Here is a 24804-nt window from a genome sequence, read left to right as displayed (position 1 = left end):
AAAAAAAACAAACGCATTTTAAGGCACACGACCAAAGAGCGCAGCCAAAGAGTTTAAGGGAGCAAAAGAAAGAGAGAGAGAGAGAGAGCAGTCAATGCAGCAATGCGCTCTGTGCAACTGTTGCAGCCAACAGAGAGACAAGAATGGAGAGAGCGAGAGTGCGCTTATCAGACAGACCGAATGAACTGTATATCCACAATGCAGCGACGACATAAACAGCTGAGCCGGCTGCGGAAAACTCTAGCTGACGACACGACTACGATACGCCCGCCTAACCCGGCCAGATTAGTCTAGCGCGCGACTCAATGCGAGGCGGATACGGCTGCCATTAGCGTTGGCCGTCAAGTGCTCGAAGTGTAAACGATCCACAACAATTAATCATGTACTCTACCAGCATACAGGATATATGCAAGTGCTGCAAGGCGATTAATTTCTAGTCATAGATTGTGTTAGTTTGAACGCAACTTCAACTTTGTGGTAACTCCTTTCGTTACTGCTCGTTGTTGTCCTTTGTGTCTGCAGCAACGCAGTCAACGTCGCTGCTGCTGACGCTGACGTTGACGCGGACGTTGCCGCTTCTACAATCGCAGTCGCTGTTGCACGAGTCAATAACCCGCCGCTGAGTCTTTGTCTCTTTGTTGCTGATTTCGAAAGCAAACAGCGACATTGGCAAATTTGACTGTGAAATTGTGGAAATGAATGCCAGAATGCCACAACAAACCCAAACACAGGCACAACTCAAGCATATCCTCGGACATGGCAGGCTGTCAAAAGTGATAACAATGGACTGTAGCAGGTAATGCGTACACCAAATCAATATACAATTTTCAACTCTACGAATTTTCTTTAAAGATGTCTAGACTAGATCTGAAATATACAGATATTCATCTGTATGTATATCAACATAAACAAACACAAAGCTATCTAAATAGTGGCATTTCTCTAATGGCTTCAATCTTTATATTTATATTAAAAAATGGATACATTATTTTTAATTTAAAGCAATTTTCCAATATAATTCTTAAAACATAATTTATTGCAAAGCAACAATTTGGTTTGATTTGCAACTCAATTGCCGGTAATTAAATAGGCGATATTTTAAGAGGCTGCTAGCCAAATATCTGCTAATCTATTAATAATCACCAAATTAATCACTCATAGGATAAAGCAGAGGCAGGCAGTTCTGATAAGATTTGATTGTTCAACAGAGCTTTGAAATTTACCGAGCAGCTAAGCATCGGATTAAATCTGAAATTGAATTTTCATTTAAAACGATTAAAATTTCAATGTTTACTTCGAGTGCTTTATTTATTTTGAATGAGGCATCACCGTTCCATAATCCTTTGTTTCTCCCATTTTTTCCACATAAATTGTAGCTATTAAAGCGCGTCAGTTTGAAAGGCTGTTATTTGCTTACCCCAGACTGCCGCACAATATGAAGTACGTATACTTTTTTAATATATGATAAGTATTTAAATTAGTCACACTGAAGGCAAGTCCAAGAAATCTGAACACAATAGCTTTTCCATAATGCGCAAATTGTGCAGCATTACTACTACTAGACAATTTGCCCCCAATTAAGTGACAATGGAAACTTCCGCGACACGCACACCTAACATAGAACCCATCTAGATATAAGTACTACGAATAAAGTGGGCGGCAAAATAGGTAAGTATAAAAAGCATATCTCAAATAGAGTCAACAGTTTATGAACGGCCGCGAAAATTTTCCGGCTATTGTCATTAATATGCGATTAGGCCATAAATTCAACTTAACGGCGTCTAATTGAAAGCGCAAATAAAACAAGCCGACACGACCAAAAGGCTTAAGCCATATCAGGGAAGGAACTAGACAAATAATATATAAATTGTCTGCATCTCTGGAGAACTTTGGCATACTTTCCGTTTTGTTTCGATGCAACCAAATGTGTGTGTGTGTCTGTGTGTGTTGCATTGTTAGAGCCTGCACTGGGTCAATAACATGGCAAGTGCATATGTGTTTTTGTCTGGATATCTATTGTAGTTATTATGATAAGGTGCAGTATTACTGCCAGGAAGCATTCGATAGGCAAAAGCAGACACTTCTTGCAAAACTCTCCACTCCCAGTCTTGTTTCTGCATGGCAGCTTAACTCTCTCTCTCTCTCTCTTTCTCTCTGTTTGTCTGTCTCTCTTGCCTCCGTGTCTCTCTCTGTGTGTTGTACCCATGCTGAACTGTCTACCCTAGTTGGCATTTCTGTTTTGCTTGCCTCATTCTCCAGTGCAACATCTAGGCGGGGACATTGATCCCATTTGCCTAGCTGGACCAAGCCTCACACGCCCCCATATCTTATGTATGTCATTTCCGCAATGCAACATTTGACATGAAATGCTTGTAGCCTCTGTGGCACGCTTGTGGTACCCACAATGCCCCTTTGCACCTCTTCAACTTGAGTAAACTTGCAGATTATTTCATATTTATATATAGGATTTTATTTTTAGAAACTTTTGCTTCATATTTGGCGCTCTGTTAATTAATTGAACAAACGGTACAAGTCGGGTTTTTGATATTTGTCTGCCATTAGCATGAGATTTCTTACCATGAAACTTGGAACTAAACCATTTCATTTCATTTAACGTAGTGGTTCATTTATACAGTTTTTATTTATTTTAATCGTCTATGGCAGCAGGGCTTTGGTTGTCCGTGCAGCTGACGCCTGAAATTCATCGCCTTAAATGACGTCCCTCAAAGACAATAAAAGTGGAAGCAATCGTGTCAAGAATGACATCAGCCAAGCTTGAAGATATATATTTTTTGTGCACGACTTTGTGGTTTAAATTTGCGGCGAGGGTACGGTTGACCACTTAACTAGACAACTGTGCAACTGGGCAACTGTTCAACTGGGCCTTAGGTGCGAGTAAGCCAAGTTGCCAGCAGACGACCCTGAGTTTCATGGGATTTATAACGTCAGAAGGCCTTGACAAAAATATATGGCTGAGGATTTGTCGATATGCCTTTAAAAATATACTGAACCAGAATTGTACAAAAACAAATAATAAGTGCTAAAATTGTTCACTGATAATTACCAAATCATAAATATGGAAAGGGTTATAATTAACCCATATAGAAACTGGACTCTGTACGTAAGGAACTTAAGGTATACTAATAATTATTCACTTTAATCGACAGGTCGTTATTTAACAACAAGTTCTCGGCAACTAATTTAGTTTCTCTGGATAAAATAGGCCAATTAATATTTACATTAGAACAAGGAACTTAATTTGAAGTAATAATTCTTTAATTTATTTAACAACTGATTTGTCCTCGGCAACACAAGTAATTTCTCTGCATCGAATAGTTCTCTTAATATATAAAATGAAAAAAATAATATTTACATTCGAGTTGATTAACAAGTAATATATTCAATATTAGAGGGCTCTGGCGAATCATTTTGTGCCTTACATGTGAATTTTAAATGTGAATTCCCGCAGTCAGGTGACCCAATTAACCAGTTAATCAAGGGCTTGGGTCGTTAAATTGATGTTGTTCATAAAAATTTTATGAAATTCGCTGCGATATATCAAAGGAAGAGTTGGCAAATCCCTTTTTTTTTAATCAATGATAATATTTTATGTACATACAAACAAATGTGATACGCTACCCCAATATAGACTTGAAGAAAATTATGAATGTAATGTTAATTTGATGTTATACTCCAATTCAGGTTTTATCATACCAATCAAACTGTTTCTAAGCTTCAAAATATTGATTTAACGAACAAAAATAGCATTTTTATTATTATTAATGCTAGACACCCTACTTCTATTTGTATATCAATATTTGGTGTCAATATTAGATCAATACTAAATGACCTTCCTCTTTCATTTCCTCCCCATCTAGACATTTCTGTAGATGCATAAGCTCTCGCCTTATTTGTTCATTAATTAAACAATAATAGTGTATATTAAAATGTCGGCTAAGATAAAATAATAATAGCATTTATTGACACTTCAAACTAAACAAATGACTAAAAACAAGTGTTATAAACTAAAGCAAAGAAAAACATACAACAATATTTATGGATACGTTTGATCTGACGATAAACTGGTGATATTTTTTGGCTTAAAAACTCGATCTCGAAATTGTGAAATTTGGCAAAAACCATAAACCCATCAAGCGACACAAACAAAACCATATACACAATATAAGTTAATACCAAACATATTTTAGATAATGATAAGCTCCACAATTGCCAGAAAGTAAAACCTTATCGAGTGATTTGTTCAAGTATTTGGCAGAATGACGCGCCAGCCCAGCAACGATAAACATCTCAGTTGAGGAGCTTGTCACGTTTATTAAACAATTTTGTAATCAAGAATAACTTCTCAAGAGGTTGCGATAAGTCTAAAGCAAGCAAACTGCAATTGAAAATATATAGAGATTCCAACAAGGCTTTAAGCTTTTAAATTGCAATGAATCTTGGCTATGACACGTTTATGCCCAAGGAGCTTAATGATTTTTCAAATTTTCATCGATAAGATGGAGAATATCTGACGTCAATGTTAGTTAGGTTACTAATAATATTAATTATACAGACACTCGAAAAGGTTGTCAGCGTTAGACTCTTTAACTGACGATTTTATTTTTATGAAATTATCGTTCAAGTGTTTGCTTACAGGCGACAAACGTTTAATAATATTAGAGCAGTAAATCAACATCAATTCAACAATATTATATGTCCAGGCTGTCATGTGTTAATTAACGATAATTTATTGTACCAGAAAAAATGAAATTATGAATATTCCAACGGAAGTGATCCTAACAAATCAAATAAACATCCCAAATTCAGTAAACATTCAGCAGAGATTTATAAAGTTCCCCGCTGCAGATACGTCATTAAAATCAAAATGTCTAATTAAATCAGACCGACTTTCTTACAGTCAGTTAGCCAGACAGTTTGAGTCTGTTTTAAGGCACTAGCCATTTGTAAGTTGCCAAAACTCGATGCGGTTGCCACATTCCAGTTTAAGCCAGAAAATGATGACACTCTGTTTGCGTCGCTTTTTACGCATCTAAGTCTGGCAATTTGTTACAAATTTAATTTCGTTAAATACCACAAAGCAGTGTAAAAACAAAACACAACATGCCCAACATATTTTCTTGGCACTTTTGTCATTTCTGTTTACAATTTTCCTACGATTTAGTCCCGACAAACATATGTTTTCCATACATATATTTGAAGATATGTATGGCAATATATGCGAGACGACTCCAGCAGGCAACTGATATAATTCCAAGACAACGAAAAGAGTTACAAAATAAATATATATATTCATATTCATATTTTTTTGTTGTTTGTTTCCTCGGAACAAGTGATAAACAAAATGTTTAACAAATACCAGTTTAATGCGGTTGCTAGAAGCGGATCATTATTATTTTATTAAAAAGATAAAAATATAAAATCAGAGGGCAGCAACAAGAATAAACATTAATTTTACATTTTAATTTTAATGTTGTATAATAAGTTTGAAAACATGCGGAAACTTGATAAGTTTTGTAAGTCTTTCACAAGATCTGCAATAGATCATTTTTTGGATAAAGCTCGTATTTGGAATTGTCTGAAATATTCTTTCTCAAGAACTGCATTAGCTTTAAGTTGTCGTTTCATGTAAAGACAGTTATTAGGCGACTTTAATTCTTACACACAATTTTCCATCACTTTTGAAATGTTTATTCAATTTCATTATAATTTCCCTTGAAAAAATATAATAAAAAATTAACTGCAACATAAATAAAGAGCTGGCTGGTCTTGTCATTAAAATTATTTAATTTTGTAAGCAAAAAAATGAAAACCTACCCCAAACAAAGCAAAACAAAGCAGAAGCACAACGTTATCTAAAATTCAAAATAGCTTAGATTATCCGTATTTTATTCATGAAAATTAGTATTAAAATATGAATACAAATTCATTAACAAACAAGCAATCACTTAAAGTGCTGTAACCTATTGTGAAAGACCTTTGGCATCACACAAAAAAGATTTTATATAAAATATATAATAAATTAATCTTGTCATAAACCTTGTAATATTGATTGTGCGATTATGTTGAATGGGAGCACGGCAACATTGTCAAAAAAAAAAAAAACAAAAATTAAATACAAACACATAAAAATTCTGGAAAATTACAGTTGTAACTGCTATTATCAATATTAATCAATGAAATCACTGTAACAAAAAATGTAAATATAAATATATATAAAGGCAACCCTATTGCAAATCTTGTAATAAAAACTAATTGCAAGTTAGACAAACAGCTTGTACAGCAAAGTTACTCACACTGATAAAAAGAATGGTAGAACGCACCCTGCGATAAGAACAAAGACGGCGAATATCGATAAAGTCAGCAATGTATATCAACGTTTAGAAACACATTTTGTAAATGAGTCTGTCGGATTTGTGTATAGGCATTCTGAAAGTATGTTTCCACTCTCCCGTTAACACACTGTGTGTTCTGATCGACGGACAGTGGTACGAGTGCTATTAGCTCCGAGCTATTAAGTATTTAGTATTTGAACTTTAACTTGTTAGAAGTCAAAGTGGATAACATGAAAAAGAGAATCTGTTATTTTATATACAAATGTGATTTTATATATTAATGAGAGATTATAACTCAATATTAATCAAGGCTTGATTCTTAAGTTTGTTGAATAATAACAATACCTGGCGCCACTGTGCAGCCACTGTCGGCGTCGCTGCCGACGTTAATCGCAGCAGCAGCAGACGCAGCAAACGCAGCAGTCGCAGCAGCGGGTTAAGCGCCGACGCTGCTTCGCTTTGAAGATCGGCCAGTTAGTAGTTAGTCTGCAATCGCACGGGCTTGGAGCGAGTCGTAAGAACGGCGTGATAAATAGCAAATTGATCCGAGCGACAAGCAATTGGACAAATATTGTGCCTATCTACGGCAATCGCATAGTTCGGTTTGGACTGCATCAATAATCATCAAGTAATAAGCAAATCGAACGCGCAATTCTAAAAACGATACGCGATCGTGTGTTTTGTCGGTGTCAAAATCCATATCTAAGTCAAATCCCCAGAGTATGGCCAACAATTATGAAGAAGAAACGTAAGTAAAGAGTAAAATAAATTCCTAAGCCCCAAGGCAAGTGCAACATACAATTAGCAATGAGGTGAATTTTTTTAAATATTGTACCTGGTAGTCAAAAGTTCTTAAGTACTTAAAAAAATTTCCTTTCATGACATTATTAGTTATTAGCAGTCAATTATAGTAAACACATAAAACAAACGCGTGACGTTATTCGTTGGAACTTGATTAATTTTTATTATATTTTAAAGTACACACGAAGTGGGACTCGAACCCATGACAACCGGTAAAAAAATATCAGTGCTATTAAAAATGTCACAGTGGGAAATTGACGAGTTTATCTACGAAACTTTAAGCAACGATCATAAAAGAGATCAAGGACAAGGGCCCAATAAGTTCTGATTGTTCTACAGTTTGAAAATATCTTTCTCAAAATGATTTATCTTTGGGCTTAAGAGTTTAATTAAACACTTGCCTGAACAAACTTGTTAAAGATTCAAGTGTGTGCATATCTGTCGGCTGCTTGTTTTTATAAACCGGCGCTACGTGAGTCACTTGATATTGGTTTGGATGGCGACTGGGACACTGCGAAAGTGGTTTAATATTAACATTTCGTATGACTGAAATTGACACAGTTTATAACGGCACTTGGCAGACAGCTTGGAGGGTCTGTCTATCAGTTGGACAAGCATATATATATACATATGTAAATATATACATATATACATATTTGTAAATATATATGTAGACAAACATGTACTTCATATTTATAGATAAGCATTTTAGACTGTTGATAGCGCTGTTGTTGACTCAAGATGTTAATAAATATTTACGACAATCGTGATACATTCACTCTATAGACACAATAAAAATTGTATTAAATGGATCAAATGCAAATATATACTTTTATAAGGAATTTCGCATGTCATGTGCAAATCGAATTACAAAATCAAATATTAAAGCGTAGACTGTTTGATTCTTATTCAAAAATAGGTTTGAAAAGGTTTCTAATTGAAGCTATTGAGAAACTTTAAATAGAATGCAATTTTCGTTCTATGCTTCTATACCAGGTATCAGATAGTCGAGCATACACGACCAGTATATTTATTTTGCTGGCATCACGCTTGTTGAATAATTCAAAAATGCACTTCTAATAGTGGCAAGGTTTTGACCTGATGTTATAACCACTTCAACACGTTTGGCAATCTTTTACAAAGTTGGTTTGGAATTTAAATGTATCAAATCTGTAACGTGAACATTAACATTGTAATTATTGAGACAGTATTTATTTACTTATTTCACATACTCAATATGCACAGCAAATATTTAAATAGAAACAAAATATTCAAATTGTCAAGCCAATTAATTAACCCAGCCAACAAAATACACTAAAACTCACATACAAATAAATATTTATATAGTTCCAGTATTTGATTAAGATTATGTGATTTTTGATGTCTAAATTATAACACCTCGTCAAAGTATAAAATTCAGCGCACAAACTTAAATATTCACTGCGTATATGGAATGCACAATAATAAAAAGTAATAAAAACCGACAAATCTTTTGAGCAACTTTAGCTGAATAAGCGAAACAATTGCTGGGCTTAGTTCATCCATTAATCGCGTGTGGAATTAAGCTAAACTAAACAATGACAGGCATCGCTGCCCAACCACTATTAATCGAAATCATTTTTGGAGTACTTTGTGATTGTCTGTAATGCGAAGTGGGCGTGACTGTCAGAGTAATCAAATGTTTATTAGTGTTTTAAGTCAGCCAAATGACACCACTAGAATTGATTCATTTGGAATTACTTTTCAATTACATGAAGGCATATGCAGTACTGGTTTTTTGAGTGTGCAACATTTTCTAAAATTAAATAATTAAATCGATGTGCGAGAAAATCATTAAAAATGAGCTTTATTTTCAATTATGGATCAAAAGTAGAATAAATCTTAACAAAACTAAATATTTGTGAATTTATTCTTTTTTCTTAAAGGCCTTGGAACATGAACTCCTCAAGCGGTGACGATGAGGCACCAAAAGATCCCCGAACCGGTGGTGAGGACTTCACTCAGCAATTTACAGAAAACGATTTTGAGGGTAAGTAAATAAATGCAAATCTATTGCATCACGCGGCGTATACGCAATGTATGGCAAATCAGTTTAATAGACTTGAAAGCTGAGGCTTTTTGAAAATTTGTACTTGCTTAACGACACGCCCGCGCTTTTGGCTCAGGCACACCTGAGAACTTTCGTATTACGTAACCCAAAGAAAATAGGCAAAATGCCGCAAGGGAAGAAATGGGAGACAGAACAATAGTTATCATGACAAGCAACACATTTAGTAGCGTGTTAATTTGCAAAACTATATTTGAGAATGCAATGCGATACAATGTGTCATAGAAAGATGCCACTCCCAAAAATGTTGATTTTTTTTTTTTTATTTGAATCACGTGATTTACTACACAAATTATTTGCTCCCTTATAGATTGCTTTTTAAATATTGATAATTTTTAAGTATTAGCATATTAATCGGGCAATTAGATCAAACTGGACGCTTACGTGAATTATTCATAGAAAACGTGAACTGCATAAAATCTGTTGAATAACTTACTCGACTCAATAAAGTTCAAAAACCGGCTAATGCACTTTTCAAAAAATTATTTTTCCTATTGTGATAATAATTTAGAATTAAAATGGATTTAATGTGACAAGACAGACCACAGATATATGATTATAATAATTGAAAAAGATTTTAAGCATAAAAGTTAATTTTTAGTTTTTAAAAATATTAAAAGCGGGTTTTGCAGTTATTAAAAATATTTCTCTGAGAATTATTTTGAGACATAACGGAATTGATGGGATAAGAAATCATCTATAAATGAGTCTAGTCTAATTATTTTTAACATATTTATACATTTTCCCAAGTTTCTGTTAATTACTCCAATGAAACTTTAGTGTTTTTCAATATACACCCATTTATTTTAATTTTAATTTATATTTAATTAGTTTTAATACGAAATTATTATTATTTTTCGTTAATATTACAAACTTTATGTTGTTATCCTATTTGTCTAATCCATTATTCAATCCATATACATACCACTCACTTTACCTTTATGCCTTTTCACACATTTTACATTAATCCAGCATTATACCTTCAGTTATTCGTGTAAACAATCCGCACTGTATTCGCAGATGAATTGCAAATTAAATTAGTAAGCAGCAGCTTGCTAAACGCCCACCAGTCATTGATATATATATACAAATATTAATTTGTATATCGATTTTTTCAGGCTAAAAAATTGTCACTTATAATTAGTTCAAATTATGATCAGATCGAGTTCTAACAGCTGCCACACAATACAGACAATATCACAATTAAAATTGTAATAGGACTAGGAAGTTAACAGATCATAGTACGTATATAGATAGTGGAGAAATAAATTAGTAATATACATATATTACTAGATGAGCGCTTATTCAGCTGCAATTAGGCACACAAAGCAATTCCGATCTAAAAAAAATATACCCTCCTCATGAGACAATGCGGCGTATGTGCAATGCCGTACTGGACCTGATACGAAAGTCGGCTGTAGCTAGGGCAAATCGTAGCGCAATGGCATAGAATATAAACTTGCTGTAGCCTCAACTCTTATCAACCATAAAAGCGGAACGGAATAAACTGACCGACTTTGCCATTTGATTTCCGAGTGCAGAATTATTCACGTAGTATGTGTGTATACTTTGTTATTGTGTTTGGTATTGTGTTGTAATCAATTAAGCGACACATTCAATTTGAATCCACGCATGCAGGACACCGTGCACATACCGTTTATGTGGGCGTACACGTGCCAGGAGGACGACGCCATTCTCAGCGACGCCGCAAGCATCACCACAGTGGACCCGGGGGAGGCGTTGTTGCAGCAGCAGCGGGTGCGGCAGCTGCTGGTGGCACTGCCACTAGCAGAAGCAGCATCAGTGACAAGCAACAGGAAGTGGAGCGTCCAGGTGGGTGGCATAGCACCAACTATTCCACAATCCCAGTGTAAATTTACTGTGCATGTGCATGTGCTTATGTGTGTATGTGTGTGTGTGTGTATGCTGGAAAAAATAATTGCGAACTGGACACGTTGTTGAATGAATGATGAGGGCAATTGCCAGTTGACATCTGCGGCCAATCAACGTTGCTGCTTCAAAATCATAGCAAATTACAGGATGTGAGACTCGTCGCAGTAGGCTACACAAATTATAATCATCTTGTGAAAATCATAGTTTGCAGTGAATCATTGAAATGGAGATAGTCAGTTATGCACGGTCTACATCAAAGATGAATAAATTATTAGCAAATGATATAAAGATGTTTGTCAAATCTGTTATCAACCGGTTTTACACCTCAACTCAATCTGTGAAATATTCTAAAAGGTGTTTACCAATATATCAATGAGTTAGCAGAGCAGCTTAATGCATTATTCGACGGACGATGGCCAGCATTATTCTGCTAACAAACTCTATTCTTCCTGCTCATATTGTTATCCAATATTTACCAGATGAATGATTAAATTTAAAGATGATTGCAAAATCAACGAAAGTTTATTTGTACCAAATTTGAAAAGGGTTGCCAACCTCCACTGAAACATGAGAATCGTTAAAAAGAGAACTCTGCCAAAATAAATGTTAGCTTATGCTAAACTCAACCAACTAACAGAGAAAACAATTTAATAGCAATTCAGATCTGTTGAGCCGAATTATCATAGTCAACAAATTAAATTAAATTGAAGCCATATAGAAATCAAAATATAATTTCTTGAGCATATCACAGTCACGTTAAACTGAGTATAAAACGTATACAAATATAAATACTTAGTTAAGAACTAACCTCCTTATATAATTTTTATAAAGACTGCAATAATGCGGTTAGCACCCAGCTATATGCAAATGTTGTTAATATAAAACATGTATAGAACTATTGACTAGCTTAACTCTAATGTAGATATATTAAAATTCAATTTACTAAGCTACTTTAAGACCGGAGCTAGGCTCATTAATAATCAACACCTGACCCCATTCAATACAGGCCGAACCTTTGCCTGCCTCACTTGCCTCACTATCACATCAGACACGCAATCAACTAACACACAGATACTAAGTGGCCATATGGTCGAGAGCGATTCCCGAGCGGATCGGGCCAAATGATGTGGCCAATTAACCGGATTACGCTCAGACCCTGTGGCTGTCTCCTTGAGTGCCGTAAATGTTTTACTGACCCATTTATTCGACCATTCTTAGCGACGCCGCCCGCACAACGTGTACAGTTTATATTGGGCGAGGATGTGGACGATGGCTCGCATGTTTCGCATCCTCTCTTCTCCGAGATGGGCATGCTGGTGAAGGAAGGCGATGAAATTGAATGGAAGGAAACAGCTCGCTGGATTAAGTTCGAGGAGGATGTCGAAGAGGGTGGCAACCGCTGGTCCAAGCCGCATGTGGCAACACTCTCGCTGCACTCGCTCTTCGAGCTGCGTGGCCTCCTCCTCAATGGCAGCGTCATGCTGGACATGGAGGCCAGCAATCTGGAGCTTGTCGCCGACTTGGTTTGCGATCAAATGGTCAACAGTGGCACCCTGCCCGCCGACGTCAAGGATAAGGTGAAGGATGCACTGTTGCGTCGTCATCGGCATCAGCACGAGTATGCGAAGAAGTCGCGTCTACCAATCATTCGCTCCCTGGCAGACATGCGCAATCAGTCGTCATCAAAAAGTGAGTAGTGCCTTTCGTCATTATCAGTGTACTCTAAGCTCATCTCGTTCGTTTGCTGCGCATCATCATCATGAGTCGAGATTCTTCCTAACTTAACCCACATTAACTTCAATATTAACCATTATAAAAATAAAAAAAAAAAACAAAAAAATGGGGTTGCTTAGACGCAAGTGGGCATTCGTTGCATGCCCCATCGCCTGGTTTCGGTTTGGATGGATACCGTACACCCGAGACGCCCCTCTTTGTGTCCAGTAAGGATCAGCGTGGTGGTTATCTCGCTGTTCCCACAGGTATTAGAGACACACTCAAACACACACACACTCTCTCTCTCTCTCTGGTTCTGTCTCGCTCTCTCTCTCTCTCTCTCCAAGCAGCTTTTCAATGCACCGCAAAATGCTCCAGACCCACACCACAGCTGTATAGAGAGCACGCACCACCCATCTAGCAAATAGATTCGCAGACTCGTAACTCTGCCTCTTTACTTCTAAGTACGATACGATTCACGCTCATACAATTCCATCTGCAATATCCATCTCATTCATCAATCAATCAATCACTCGAACACTAGTTAAGTAGTTAAGTCACAAATGCAGTGTTGTGCAACGTCAGTTCAAAGCGTTTGCTAACACCACTTCTAACGATCGCTCGATTTTGCTCCCCAACTGGTAACTCGTTTGTTGAAAAACAGCTGACATGGGCGCTATTGGCGTTACCACCTGGTTCCATGCGGGTGCCTCGCCCTCGCATGCCCCGTCGTCCAGCGCACAAGGACAAGCGACACAGCAACAGCCAACGACGACCCAATTGCCAAGTAATTGTCTTATTAGACATATTTTTGTGTAAACTCTTTAAATGGTTTAACTTCTTTGCGTAAAGTGTACCTACCATAGCACGCTGTACTTAAACAACGATATGTATCTAGTTTAACTTTATATTTCTCTCCTTTTTTCTATCTCTATATAATATAAAACTTCCAGCTATTTTTTAGCTGATTTTCAACCCTTACAACTTTTTTGATACTCAACTCTATTTATCTGCTATGAAACTCCTCACAAAATATTCCAAGATATGATAATATTCTCCTATTTAATTGAGATTCCTCTGGGTTTCGCGTTAAATAATCTAGACATGATGCAGCTGACTTATCGCGAGATTCTTAGATATCCTTTTCTTTTTTTCCTTGTTTTCATTTCGTTTCGTTGTTTATGTATTTTAATCAATCACAATACTACGACGCAAATTTACAGTTGAAGAGCAGTCTGGCAACACTTTAATGGCAACCACGCCGCTATCGGTAACCGCCAGCGAGCCCGGACCCCCCGGCAATACCAATGGCAGTAGCAATGCCCTAGGAATGGGAATGGGAATGGGAATGGGACGTTTTCTAACTGTGCCCGGCAAACCCAGCAGCAAGGCGCTTGGTAAAGAAACCAAAACTTCAAAACCTCCAAAATATCAAGAATCAAAAAGTTATCGTTATCTTTACCGTTACCGTTCGTTTACGTGTCTGCCTATTTGATTTTATTACAAAAAAAATAGCTGCAAATATGAATCCCAGATTTGTTTCCTTATTTTGGTAGTAAACAATATTTAAAAAAAGGCCAAGATCTAAAAAAAAAGAAGAAATTTGCATGCGCGTTGCTCCAAGAAACATTGGAACCTATATATAAGGCAATAATTTTCAGATATGTGATTTTAAGTACATTTATCTCCTTCTACACATTCTAATACACACGCACACACTCACAGACACACACCTTTGCATGCTTGTAACTCAGAGTATTCAATAATATGTTCAGCGCATGATCTATCACACCAATGTGAATGAATTTTATTAACTAAACTTTTCTTGCACTTCTATTGTATTTATTTCTTTATTTATGATTTATGTTGTTGTTTGTCTTTGCTGTAATGTATTGCCTATATCCGATAAACAATATACAACAAAACCAACAACCTGCACGTCTACCAATACCACCAATACCAAAAACCCACTCCGTACCACCTATCTATGCGATACCGAATTTGACTAATGTAGAGAAAAAATCAAATTCCAAAAATTTGCGGCCCAAATATAAAATGCCTGTGATCACAGAGGATATGGTGAAGAGTCCCAGCAGCCAATCGATGGCCAGGCAGACCAGCGGCACAGAGCTCGCCGAACAGCAACACAAGGGTAACACGAATTTCATGCGCAAAATACCACCAGGAGCGGAAGCAAGCAACATTCTAGTGGGCGAGGTGGACTTCCTGGAGCGCACCCTCTCGTGCTTCATACGTCTAAGCCAGGCGGCTGTCATGGGCGATCTGACCGAGGTGCCAGTACCAACCAGGTGAGCCAAGAATCAAAGGGATGCATTAAGTTTTGTTAGGTATATTGACTATCTGTTAAAGGGGTTTCATCTCAGATCGCATTCTTGCATTAAGCATTTAGATGAAGCCATCAGCTAATCGCTCTTTAACACCTCAACCTCTTTACAGATTTATTTTCATACTGCTGGGTCCACCGGGCAGCCAGAGTAACTTCCATGAGATTGGACGTGCCATGGCCACACTGATGTCGGATGAAATCTTCCATGAGGTAGCATATAGGGCACGCAAGCGAGACCATTTGCTCGCTGGCGTGGATGAGTTTTTGGATGCGGTTACAGTATTACCACCAGGCGAATGGGATCCAACAATACGCATTGAGCCGCCAGCGGCAATACCATCGCAAGAGGTGCGCAAGCGGCCACCAGAGCTGCTCAAGGAGGAGATCGACGAGGAGGAGGAGGAGCAGCGCTTGCGTGAAGAGTCTGGTCTCTCGCGATCGGGTCGCCTCTTTGGCGGCCTTATCAATGACATTAAGCGTAAGGCGCCCTGGTATTGGAGCGATTATCGCGAAGCCCTCTCCATGCAGTGTGTGGCCTCGTGGATCTTTTTGTATTTCGCCTGCCTGTCGCCCATCATTACGTTCGGTGGCCTACTCTCCGAGGCGACGGGCAAGAACATGGCGGCCATGGAATCCCTCGTCTCTGGATTTGTTTGTGGCATGGGTTATGGTTTCTTTTCCGGACAGCCGTTAACAATATTAGGTTCCACTGGTCCAGTGCTGGTCTTCGAGTCCATTGTCTATGAGTTCTCGATGGCTCAAGGCTGGGACTATATGACATTCCGTTTTTGGATCGGCATGTGGGTCGCAGTCATTTGTGTCACCTTGGTTGCAATCGATGCCAGCGCCCTTGTCTGTTACATAACACGCTTCACCGAGGAGAATTTTGCCACACTTATCGCAGTGATCTTCGTGTACAAGGCCATCGAGAATGTGGTCGTTATTGGCAAGACGTTCCCCGTCAACCAAGGCATCTACGATTGCATCTGCACACCACCGTTGCAGAGCAATGCCAGCGTCTTGGAGTTTGCCAAGTACAAATGGGACTCTTGTGAGGTAATCTACGAAAGTCCTATCGATGAGCTCATCTTAACTGATTTCTCTCTCTCTCTCTCTCTCTCTCTCTCTCTCTCTCTCTCTCTCTCTTGAATGTAGTTCTACAATGGTACTTTGACGGGTCTAGATTGTGGCAAGCCACCCACCGAGAACGTATTCCTTATGTCCGTGGTTTTATGCAGCGGCACTTTCATCTTTTCCACCGTACTCAAGGAGTTCAAGAATGCCTTGTTCTTCCCATCCATTGTGCGCCAGTATATCAGTGACTTTTCCGTACTGATTGCCATCTTTTCGATGACCTTCTTTGACTACTCGCTGGGTGTGCCCACACAGAAACTTGAGGTGCCCCATGAGTTGAAGCCCACGTTGAGCACACGTGGTTGGCTTATACCGCCATTTAGCGAGAGGAATCCTTGGTGGTCACAACTCATAGCTGTATTTCCAGCAATGCTGGGCACCATTCTCATCTTTATGGATCAGCAAATTACGGCTGTGATTGTCAATCGCAAGGAGAACAAGTTGAGGAAGGGCTGTGGCTATCACTTGGATCTGTTTATTCTCTCCGGCCTAATTGTCATTTGCAGTGTGATGGGTTTGCCCTGGTAAGTTTTATGTCGAGGTTATTAATTCTTGAGAACTAATGGTTATAAATGATCAAACAACAACATATTTCAGTTAAGAGTATTTTAAGGAAATTTTATTCGCCTTAATAATCTCAAAATTTTTTTATGGTATTTCCTAATTTACAAATGTGGTTTATCTTTTGTAGGTTCGTAGCTGCTACGGTGCTGAGCATTAATCATGTCAACTCGCTGAAACTAGAATCGGAGTGCAGTGCCCCTGGCGAGAAACCGCAGTTCTTGGGTGTGCGCGAGCAGCGTGTGACTCACATCCTGATCTTCCTGACCATTGGCGTCTCAGTGCTGTTGACACCGCTGCTCGGTTACATACCGATGCCGGTACTCTTTGGGGTCTTCTTATATATGGGCGTGGCCTCGCTCAAGGGTCTGCAATTCTTCGATCGCATCCTTATAATGTTTATGCCAGCCAAATATCAACCGGACTACATGTTCCTGAGACAGGTAAAAATAAAAACATATAAGCAGACAAGATTCTTATTAACTCACGATTGCCTCGGATTTCTTTGGTTTCTCTACGTTTAGGTGCCCATTAAACGTGTGCACTTGTTTACCCTCATTCAGTTGGCATGTCTGATTATTCTCTGGCTAATTAAGAGCTTCTCGCAGACATCCATTTTGTTCCCGCTGATGTTGGTGGTTATGATTGGCATACGGAAATCCCTCGACTTTGTGTTTACGCGACGTGAGCTGAAAATCCTTGATGATATCATGCCGGAGATGACGAAACGTGCGGCGGCGGATGATCTGCATCAATTGGACGCTGAGGTGGGCTTTTGTCAGAAATATTTACCCTTTTTCGGTGGTCGCAACAAACGCGAACCGAAGGGTGGTCTCGATGGTGGCTTTGATGGTGCCGGCAACAATGCCGTCGCCCTGATCAAGTGCAATACCTCAAATGCAAATGAGAAGGAGTTCGAGGCACAAAGTAGTCTGCTCAAAAATTAAAAATTGAGCAACGCACTCAGAACACACACAGCCACAAAACAATAACAAGAACCACAACAAAAAGCAACAAAAACCGCAACAAACACCACACATTCACACGCCGTTTGACTTACCTGGTCACACTCAGCACACAACTCGACACAGTGCTGACCATTTCGTTTGCGTTTGCAGTGCTGCACAATCCACCACAGAATAATTTGATTTGCTATCTTATAATGTAAATTATTTTTAGAGATTTTTGCATTTTGTTGTACATAAATGCATATACATATACATATTTCTTAACAGACATATATATATATGTATATATTTAAAGTTTAGTATATAACGCCTTCGTATACTTGTTTGTACATACGAGTGAAAATATTTATTATGTTTTTTCTAAACAGTATTCTGTAAATGTTTTTCCTTAATTTTTTTTAAATCGTAGCATGCACTTTTTGCATTTTGTTATATATATATATATCATTTTTTATATATATACTTATATGTTTGATATATTTGCTTACAAATATTTTGTGTACGTTCTTTCTTTTATGCTGTCTTTCCTTCTTTTCAACCATAATGCTCAATTATAATGCAATTGCCATCCAAATCCAAGCGAAACTGTACCTAAGCTAATGGTCCTATTTGTATATGCTAACTGAAATTCTATTATTTTCTAGTGCATATTAATCAATTATGAAATGTGTTATCTTTACTTAAACTATATACTGCTCTTACTATATTGTATTTATATCTATCTGTATACGTTAATGAAATCTAGCTTAAGTAGTTTGCGCAAAGATTTACACCATGTAAACGTATTAAATGTTAAATAATTTTATAGTCCAACGACAAGAAATCATAGTACAAGTAACTAACAATTACAAATTACAAAGCAAACCTAATTGGCAAAACAAAAAACAAAGCAAAATTTATAGCGACATTGTTGTAATTTGATAGCCAGCACCAAAAACAAAAATAAAACAACTATTTGGCAAAAATTAGAAGCAAAAGCATCTAAATTTCTAGCTTAGCATTACACAACTACACCGCATTGGCTCTTTTTCGCTCTCACTTGCAAAACACCTGCGGCTGCACTTTAAAATCTTACCAAACCACACAAACTCCTGCTCCTCTTCACATTTTATCTCTCTTTCGCTCGAGCAAGCGTTCTCTCTCTCTCTCTCTTTCTCTCTCTGTCCACACAAAACAGAAAAAAAAGAAAACAAAACAGAAAAAGAAACAATGCTATGAATGTCTTATATATTGAAGGACAACCATCATCAGAATCAGCAACCGCCACCCGGTACGGGTGCCACCTACAATACCAATCCTGCAGGTCCCGGTTCGGGTGCTACAACTATACACATTCCGTTATCGGGCAACAAAATGGGCAGCAATGCTGCGGCAGCTATGCCACCGGAAGTGAATAGAACAACTGTCTGGCAACAGATCAACAAGGATGGCACCTCCGAGCAACTGATCATACCCGTCACCGTTAAAGTGCGTCAAATCAATGGCAATCAGTAAGTGTACCAGTAGTACCAGTACCAATCACGAGCTCCTCAATCAATGCGGCTAGCTAGCTACTGAAACCAATTCGATACTTAATCGCCACTCATGCTCACGAGCTCACAAACTTAATTTAATTAGGTTCTAAGGTCAAGCAAGAAAAAATGTATTTTTCTGCATTCTTCAAATATGGGCATTTCCATAACTATATACGTGAGAGGAAGGACAACAAATTGTGATTAGCCAATGTACATATTTGCTGTGATACATTCAAAATTTGACATTTAGTCATTTATAATCCTCATATTCTTCAATACTTTTTGTAAATAATGCTTTTATTCTTAATGATGGACTTAAGATTTGGCTTGTATAACTTTCTATGTATTTTACTATTGTAAAATAATGTTATCATCTTGAGAATTTGGACTAGTTGTTATCAAATTAGATCTCATTTGTGGAAGTGCCCATATAGAAAACATATATGTCCTTATATATGTTCCTATATACATATGTATAAATATCATTCATTTGCATTCGACCATGCTCCTCAGTTCCTCGACAAATGCTGCCCTCTCGCCACGCCTATCGCCCATGCACGAGGCCGATGAGCATAATGAGACCCCTAACAAAACGATGACAACATCTACAACAACGCTGTCGGCGATGCAACAGCAGAATACGAGCAGCTGCAAGGAGGCGGCTGCCAAGCTCGAAGGTGTCGTGGTCAACACTCAGACCCCAGCCAATATAACACCCGTCTAAGTGTTATACTATTACTACCCAACTACCTAAACTAGCACACCATATGGTGTTAGAGAGAGTCCACAGAAGGCGTAGAAAAAATGCACAATTTTCATAAATAGATAATTCCAGAACGGGACTTCAAGAATAGCATACAATTAGCGAAACTATGAATGTGGAATTCTACATACCAGTATCATAACTAAATATATATATATATATATATATATATATATATATATATATATAAATATATACATAGCTTATTCGTAGTGGTTTTTTGACAACAGTTTTGGTGTGCCAGTAGAATTAACCATCTGCCTAAATAGTTGATGGCAATACAAAAAATATATATATATCGAACAGCAAATGTTTCTCATAGATTTTGGGCTCAGGTACAAGCTATACAAGTATTATTTTTACATACTATCTGGCTCAAAGGCTAACTGGATAAATATCTATTCCAAAAAAATGCACATATATACACTTTTTGAAAGGAATTTTACAACAAATGCAAACCATACATTACCGGAGTCAATTTAATGCAATATGAACACTCCCTATATACATATATATATATTATATACTATGCTATAAATATCTACTATTCATATATGGTTCCTTTATGTTTGCTTTTAATTAAGTTTATACTTTGACAGTTTTATGAAAGGCTTTCGATTTAAAATTGGTTGGGATTGGATAAGCTGTGATCTTATAGTCGAGATACGTGATTTATGTATTGCGTTAGAGGAATTAGAGGAAAGCCGTCTTAGAAATATTTAGTCCGAACACGCATTTGTTTAGTATATATAATAAACTAAACTAACAAACAAATGCAACTGTAAAATGTATTATAATTTGTGCATTATGCTAAGCTCTAAATGAAATACAAACACGAACAAAGACAGACACAAACACACACACACACAGATACACATTTATACATTAAAATATACGTATAAACATTGAATAAAAGTAAAAATTAAATATTTGTATGTTTCATTTTGTGCGCCCAAAACTAAAAACAAAAAACTAGTTATAGTCTCCTTTGTTTCAGTGTATTTTGTGCATAGTTCTCAGTCTGGCACATTGTACATACATACATATATATATATATATATATATATATATATAGCACCAACAATATCTTGGTATTTGCCTGCTCCCATTAAGCATCTTTTAATCAGCCATCAATCAGCGATCAAAATACTCATTTGCATCGTGTTGATGTCTAAATACCACATAGAATGCTCGTAATCAAACCTCTGTCTCTCTCTCTATATCTGTATGTATGTATTCTGTCAGATCTAAAGTCTAGCAACATTCAGTGGATAATATTAACACAAACATTTCGCTTTTACAGAACCCAAAATTTGATACGACGAAGCAATTGTGGGGCGGATATCGTTCATCAACAGAAACATCCGTTTGAATCGATGATTTAGTAATATTTATTGTATTTGTATAACTTTCGTATATGTCTAAATTTATAAATATGTATTTATGTACAAGCCACCATTACTGTTGCCATCAGCAATCCCAATGAATTTCTAGTGCGTTTAAATGGCACAAATTGCAACAAACAAAATACACACTCACATATAAATATATATATGTATTATATATATATATATTTTAAATATTGCGGTTTTACCATATCAGCACACAAATTAACAAGAACATCTCAAACTACCTGATCCTGGAATTTATTATGAATAAATGTTTTAAATGTGTTTTAACGGGCATTTCAATTGCGCGCGCTCACATCTGACTTTAAATAATTGATTTTTAATGTTCCGGTGTTGCCAGTTATTGTTTTATTTGTTGAGTAAGCTTTAATAACAGACGCATTTCTGAAAATGTACACACTTACTTGCCCAATTACTGGTATTTTGTATGAATAAAGGAATTAAGAATTAAATATTCAATATGATTAGCGCACTTTTCAATAATTCGCGCGCATCTCAGCTATAATAATCGATTGTTGATATATCGATTGCACAGCAGAGTGTGGATATTTAACAGCACTGTTGCGATCGCCGCTTTGCAGCACTCTTTACGCCACCAGCTGTTTTCGGGGTTGCGGCATCGAGCGCGTGTTATTAGTAAAATTTATAATATTATCAATTAAAAAGCAGATAAAATGTCGCTTATAATGCGTGTGCTGAATGGCAATCTGTCGCTGCGCCTCAGCGCCATGAAAACCGTGTGTCAGGTGAGTGTTCGTCACGGTTTATACAAATAGTCAAACCAGTTTGTCCAATCGGCTCATTATGTAATTGAATTAAATGCATTTTATAGCTGCAATGCGGCTACAGCTCGCATGCGAAATATGCGGAGCACAAGTCGATCGAACGGATCCGGAACATTGGCATATCGGCGCACATAGACAGCGGGAAGACGACGCTAACGGAGCGGATTCTGTTCTACACGGGACGCATTGCGGAGATGCACGAGGTGCGCGGCAAAGACAATGTGGGTGCCACCATGGACAGCATGGAGCTGGAGCGACAGCGTGGCATTACCATACAATCGGCAGCCACCTATACGATGTGGAAGGACACCAACATCAATATTATCGATACGCCCGGTCATGTCGATTTCACCGTGGAGGTGGAACGTGCTCTGCGCGTCCTCGATGGTGCTGTCCTTGTGCTCTGCGCCGTCGGTGGTGTGCAGAGCCAGACGCTGACTGTCAACCGGCAAATGAAGCGCTACAATGTGCCCTGTCTGGCATTTATAAATAAACTGGATCGCTTAGGCTCGAATCCTAATCGGGTGCTGTCGCAGCTACGCTCCAAGATGAATCACAATGCGGCCTTCATACAGCTGCCCATTGGCGTGGAGAGTCACTGCAAGGGACTTGTGGATCTGGTGCAGGAGCGTGCCGTCTACTTTGAGGGCGAGAACGGTGCGGATTTGCGCCTGGATGAGATTCCGCAAGAGATGCGCGTAGAGAGCCAAGAACGTCGGCAAGAGCTCATCGAGCACCTGTCGAATGCGGACGAAACCTTTGGCGAACTCTTCCTCGAGGAGAAGCCCTTCACCGAGGCAGATATAAAGGCGGCCCTGCGACGCACCTGCATCAAGCGCACCTTTACGCCCGTCCTGGTGGGCACCGCACTGAAGAATAAGGGTGTGCAGCCGCTACTGGATGCCATCATTGATTACCTGCCCAATCCGGGAGAGGTTGAGAATCTCGCCTACATCGAACACGAAGGCAAGGAGAAACAGCAAATTGTGCTGAATCCCGCACGTGATGGCAAGGATCCGTTTATGGGTCTGGCCTTCAAGCTGGAGGCGGGTCGCTTCGGCCAGCTGACCTATTTGCGGTGCTATCAGGGCGTGCTGCGCAAGGGCGACAACATCTTCAATGCGCGCACCAACAAAAAGGTGCGCATCGCTCGCCTCGTCCGCCTGCACTCCAATCAGATGGAGGATGTTAACGAGGTCTTTGCCGGCGATATTTTTGCTCTCTTTGGCGTCGATTGTGCGTCGGGTGATACGTTCACAACGAATCCGAAGAATAATATGGCCATGGAATCGATATTTGTGCCGGAGCCGGTTGTCTCGATGGCCATTAAGCCCAACAACACCAAGGATCGGGATAACTTCTCCAAGGCCATTGCTCGGTTCACCAAGGAGGATCCCACCTTTCATTTCTACTTTGACAACGATGTGAAGGAGACGCTCGTCTCGGGCATGGGTGAACTGCATCTGGAGATCTATGCCCAGCGCATGGAGCGCGAATATGGCTGTCCTGTGACGCTGGGCAAGCCCAAGGTGGCGTTCCGTGAAACTCTCGTCGGTCCCTGCGAATTTGACTTTCTGCACAAGAAGCAATCGGGCGGATCCGGCCAGTATGCCCGCATCATTGGCCTCATGGAGCCGCTGCCGCCCAATCAGAATACGCTGCTCGAGTTCGTCGATGAGACGGTGGGCACCAATGTGCCCAAACAGTTTGTGCCCGGCGTGGAGAAGGGCTATCGCGAGATGTGCGAACGTGGCATGTTGTCCGGCCACAAGTTATCCGGCATTCGTTTCCGCCTTCAGGATGGTGGACATCACATTGTCGACTCCAGCGAACTGGCCTTCATGCTCGCCGCCCACGGTGCCATCAAGGAGGTCTTCCAGAATGGCTCCTGGCAAATACTGGAGCCCATTATGCTTGTCGAGGTCACAGCGCCCGAGGAGTTCCAAGGCGCCGTCATGGGTCACCTGAGCAAGCGGCATGGCATCATCACCGGCACAGAAGGCACCGAGGGTTGGTTCACCGTCTACGCAGAGGTGCCACTCAACGATATGTTCGGCTATGCCAGCGAACTCCGGTATGCTCACCTCGAAGAAGATCTCCCAAATTTCTTTATTAAAATTTTATTTCATCCACAGCTCCAGCACACAAGGCAAGGGTGAGTTCACCATGGAATATTCCCGCTATTCACCTTGTCTGCCCGATGTCCAGGATCAGATTGTGCGACAGTATCAGGAATCCCAGGGAATGGGTCAAGCCGAGAAGAAGAAAAAGAAAAACTAAGAAAAGAACGCGCTCGCTTAGTTTAAATTTAGTGTTTAAAGTCGAATGTGTTTTGCATAGTTTAATTTTAATTTCATACAAAATCTTTAGTTTTTACTGTGATAATCGTTGCATAATATTAAACCAATGACAATTTGTACAGATTTTTTTAATATACTCGAAATGAGTGTCAATAA

General features: G+C 38.7%; 2 protein-coding genes across 14 annotated transcripts; both read left to right on the top strand.

Moving 5' to 3' along the window:
* Nucleotides 1–661: 661 nt before the first annotated feature.
* LOC6567086 (sodium bicarbonate cotransporter 3) lies at nt 662–21827 on the top strand. Of its 13 annotated transcripts, XM_043214448.1 has the most exons (13): nt 6881–7101; nt 9080–9183; nt 10900–11094; nt 12373–12843; nt 13532–13654; nt 14091–14264; nt 14939–15176; nt 15325–16270; nt 16370–16872; nt 17040–17352; nt 17434–17676; nt 19114–19367; nt 19905–20309. In XM_043214448.1, the coding sequence occupies exons 1-13, from the start codon at nt 7076–7078 to the stop codon at nt 20113–20115; spliced, it is 3801 nt and encodes a 1266-aa protein (XP_043070383.1). In that variant the 5' UTR covers nt 6881–7075; the 3' UTR covers nt 20116–20309. The 13 variants fall into 13 exon arrangements, with proteins under 13 accessions (XP_032595073.1, XP_032595074.1, XP_032595081.1 ...); XM_032739182.1 differs by lacking the exons at nt 6881–7101; nt 13532–13654 and adding an exon at nt 662–796; XM_032739183.1 differs by lacking the exons at nt 6881–7101; nt 14091–14264 and adding an exon at nt 662–796.
* Nucleotides 21828–22120: 293 nt separating this feature from the next.
* On the top strand, nt 22121–24781 carry LOC6567084 (elongation factor G, mitochondrial). Its single transcript, XM_001993246.2, has 3 exons — nt 22121–22309; nt 22396–24422; nt 24484–24781. Exons 1-3 carry the CDS (start codon nt 22238–22240, stop codon nt 24626–24628), a joined length of 2244 nt encoding a protein of 747 aa, XP_001993282.1. The 5' UTR covers nt 22121–22237; the 3' UTR covers nt 24629–24781.
* The last annotated feature ends 23 nt before the right edge of the window (nt 24782–24804 follow it).

The sequence above is a fragment of the Drosophila grimshawi genome, unplaced genomic scaffold (genome assembly GCF_018153295.1).
Source record: "Drosophila grimshawi isolate 15287-2541.00 unplaced genomic scaffold, ASM1815329v1 contig_1377, whole genome shotgun sequence".
In the NCBI taxonomy this organism is placed as follows: domain Eukaryota; kingdom Metazoa; phylum Arthropoda; class Insecta; order Diptera; family Drosophilidae; genus Drosophila; species Drosophila grimshawi.
The sequence above is the reverse complement of the archived record's forward strand: the minus strand, read 5'-3'. Positions and strand labels throughout refer to the sequence as shown.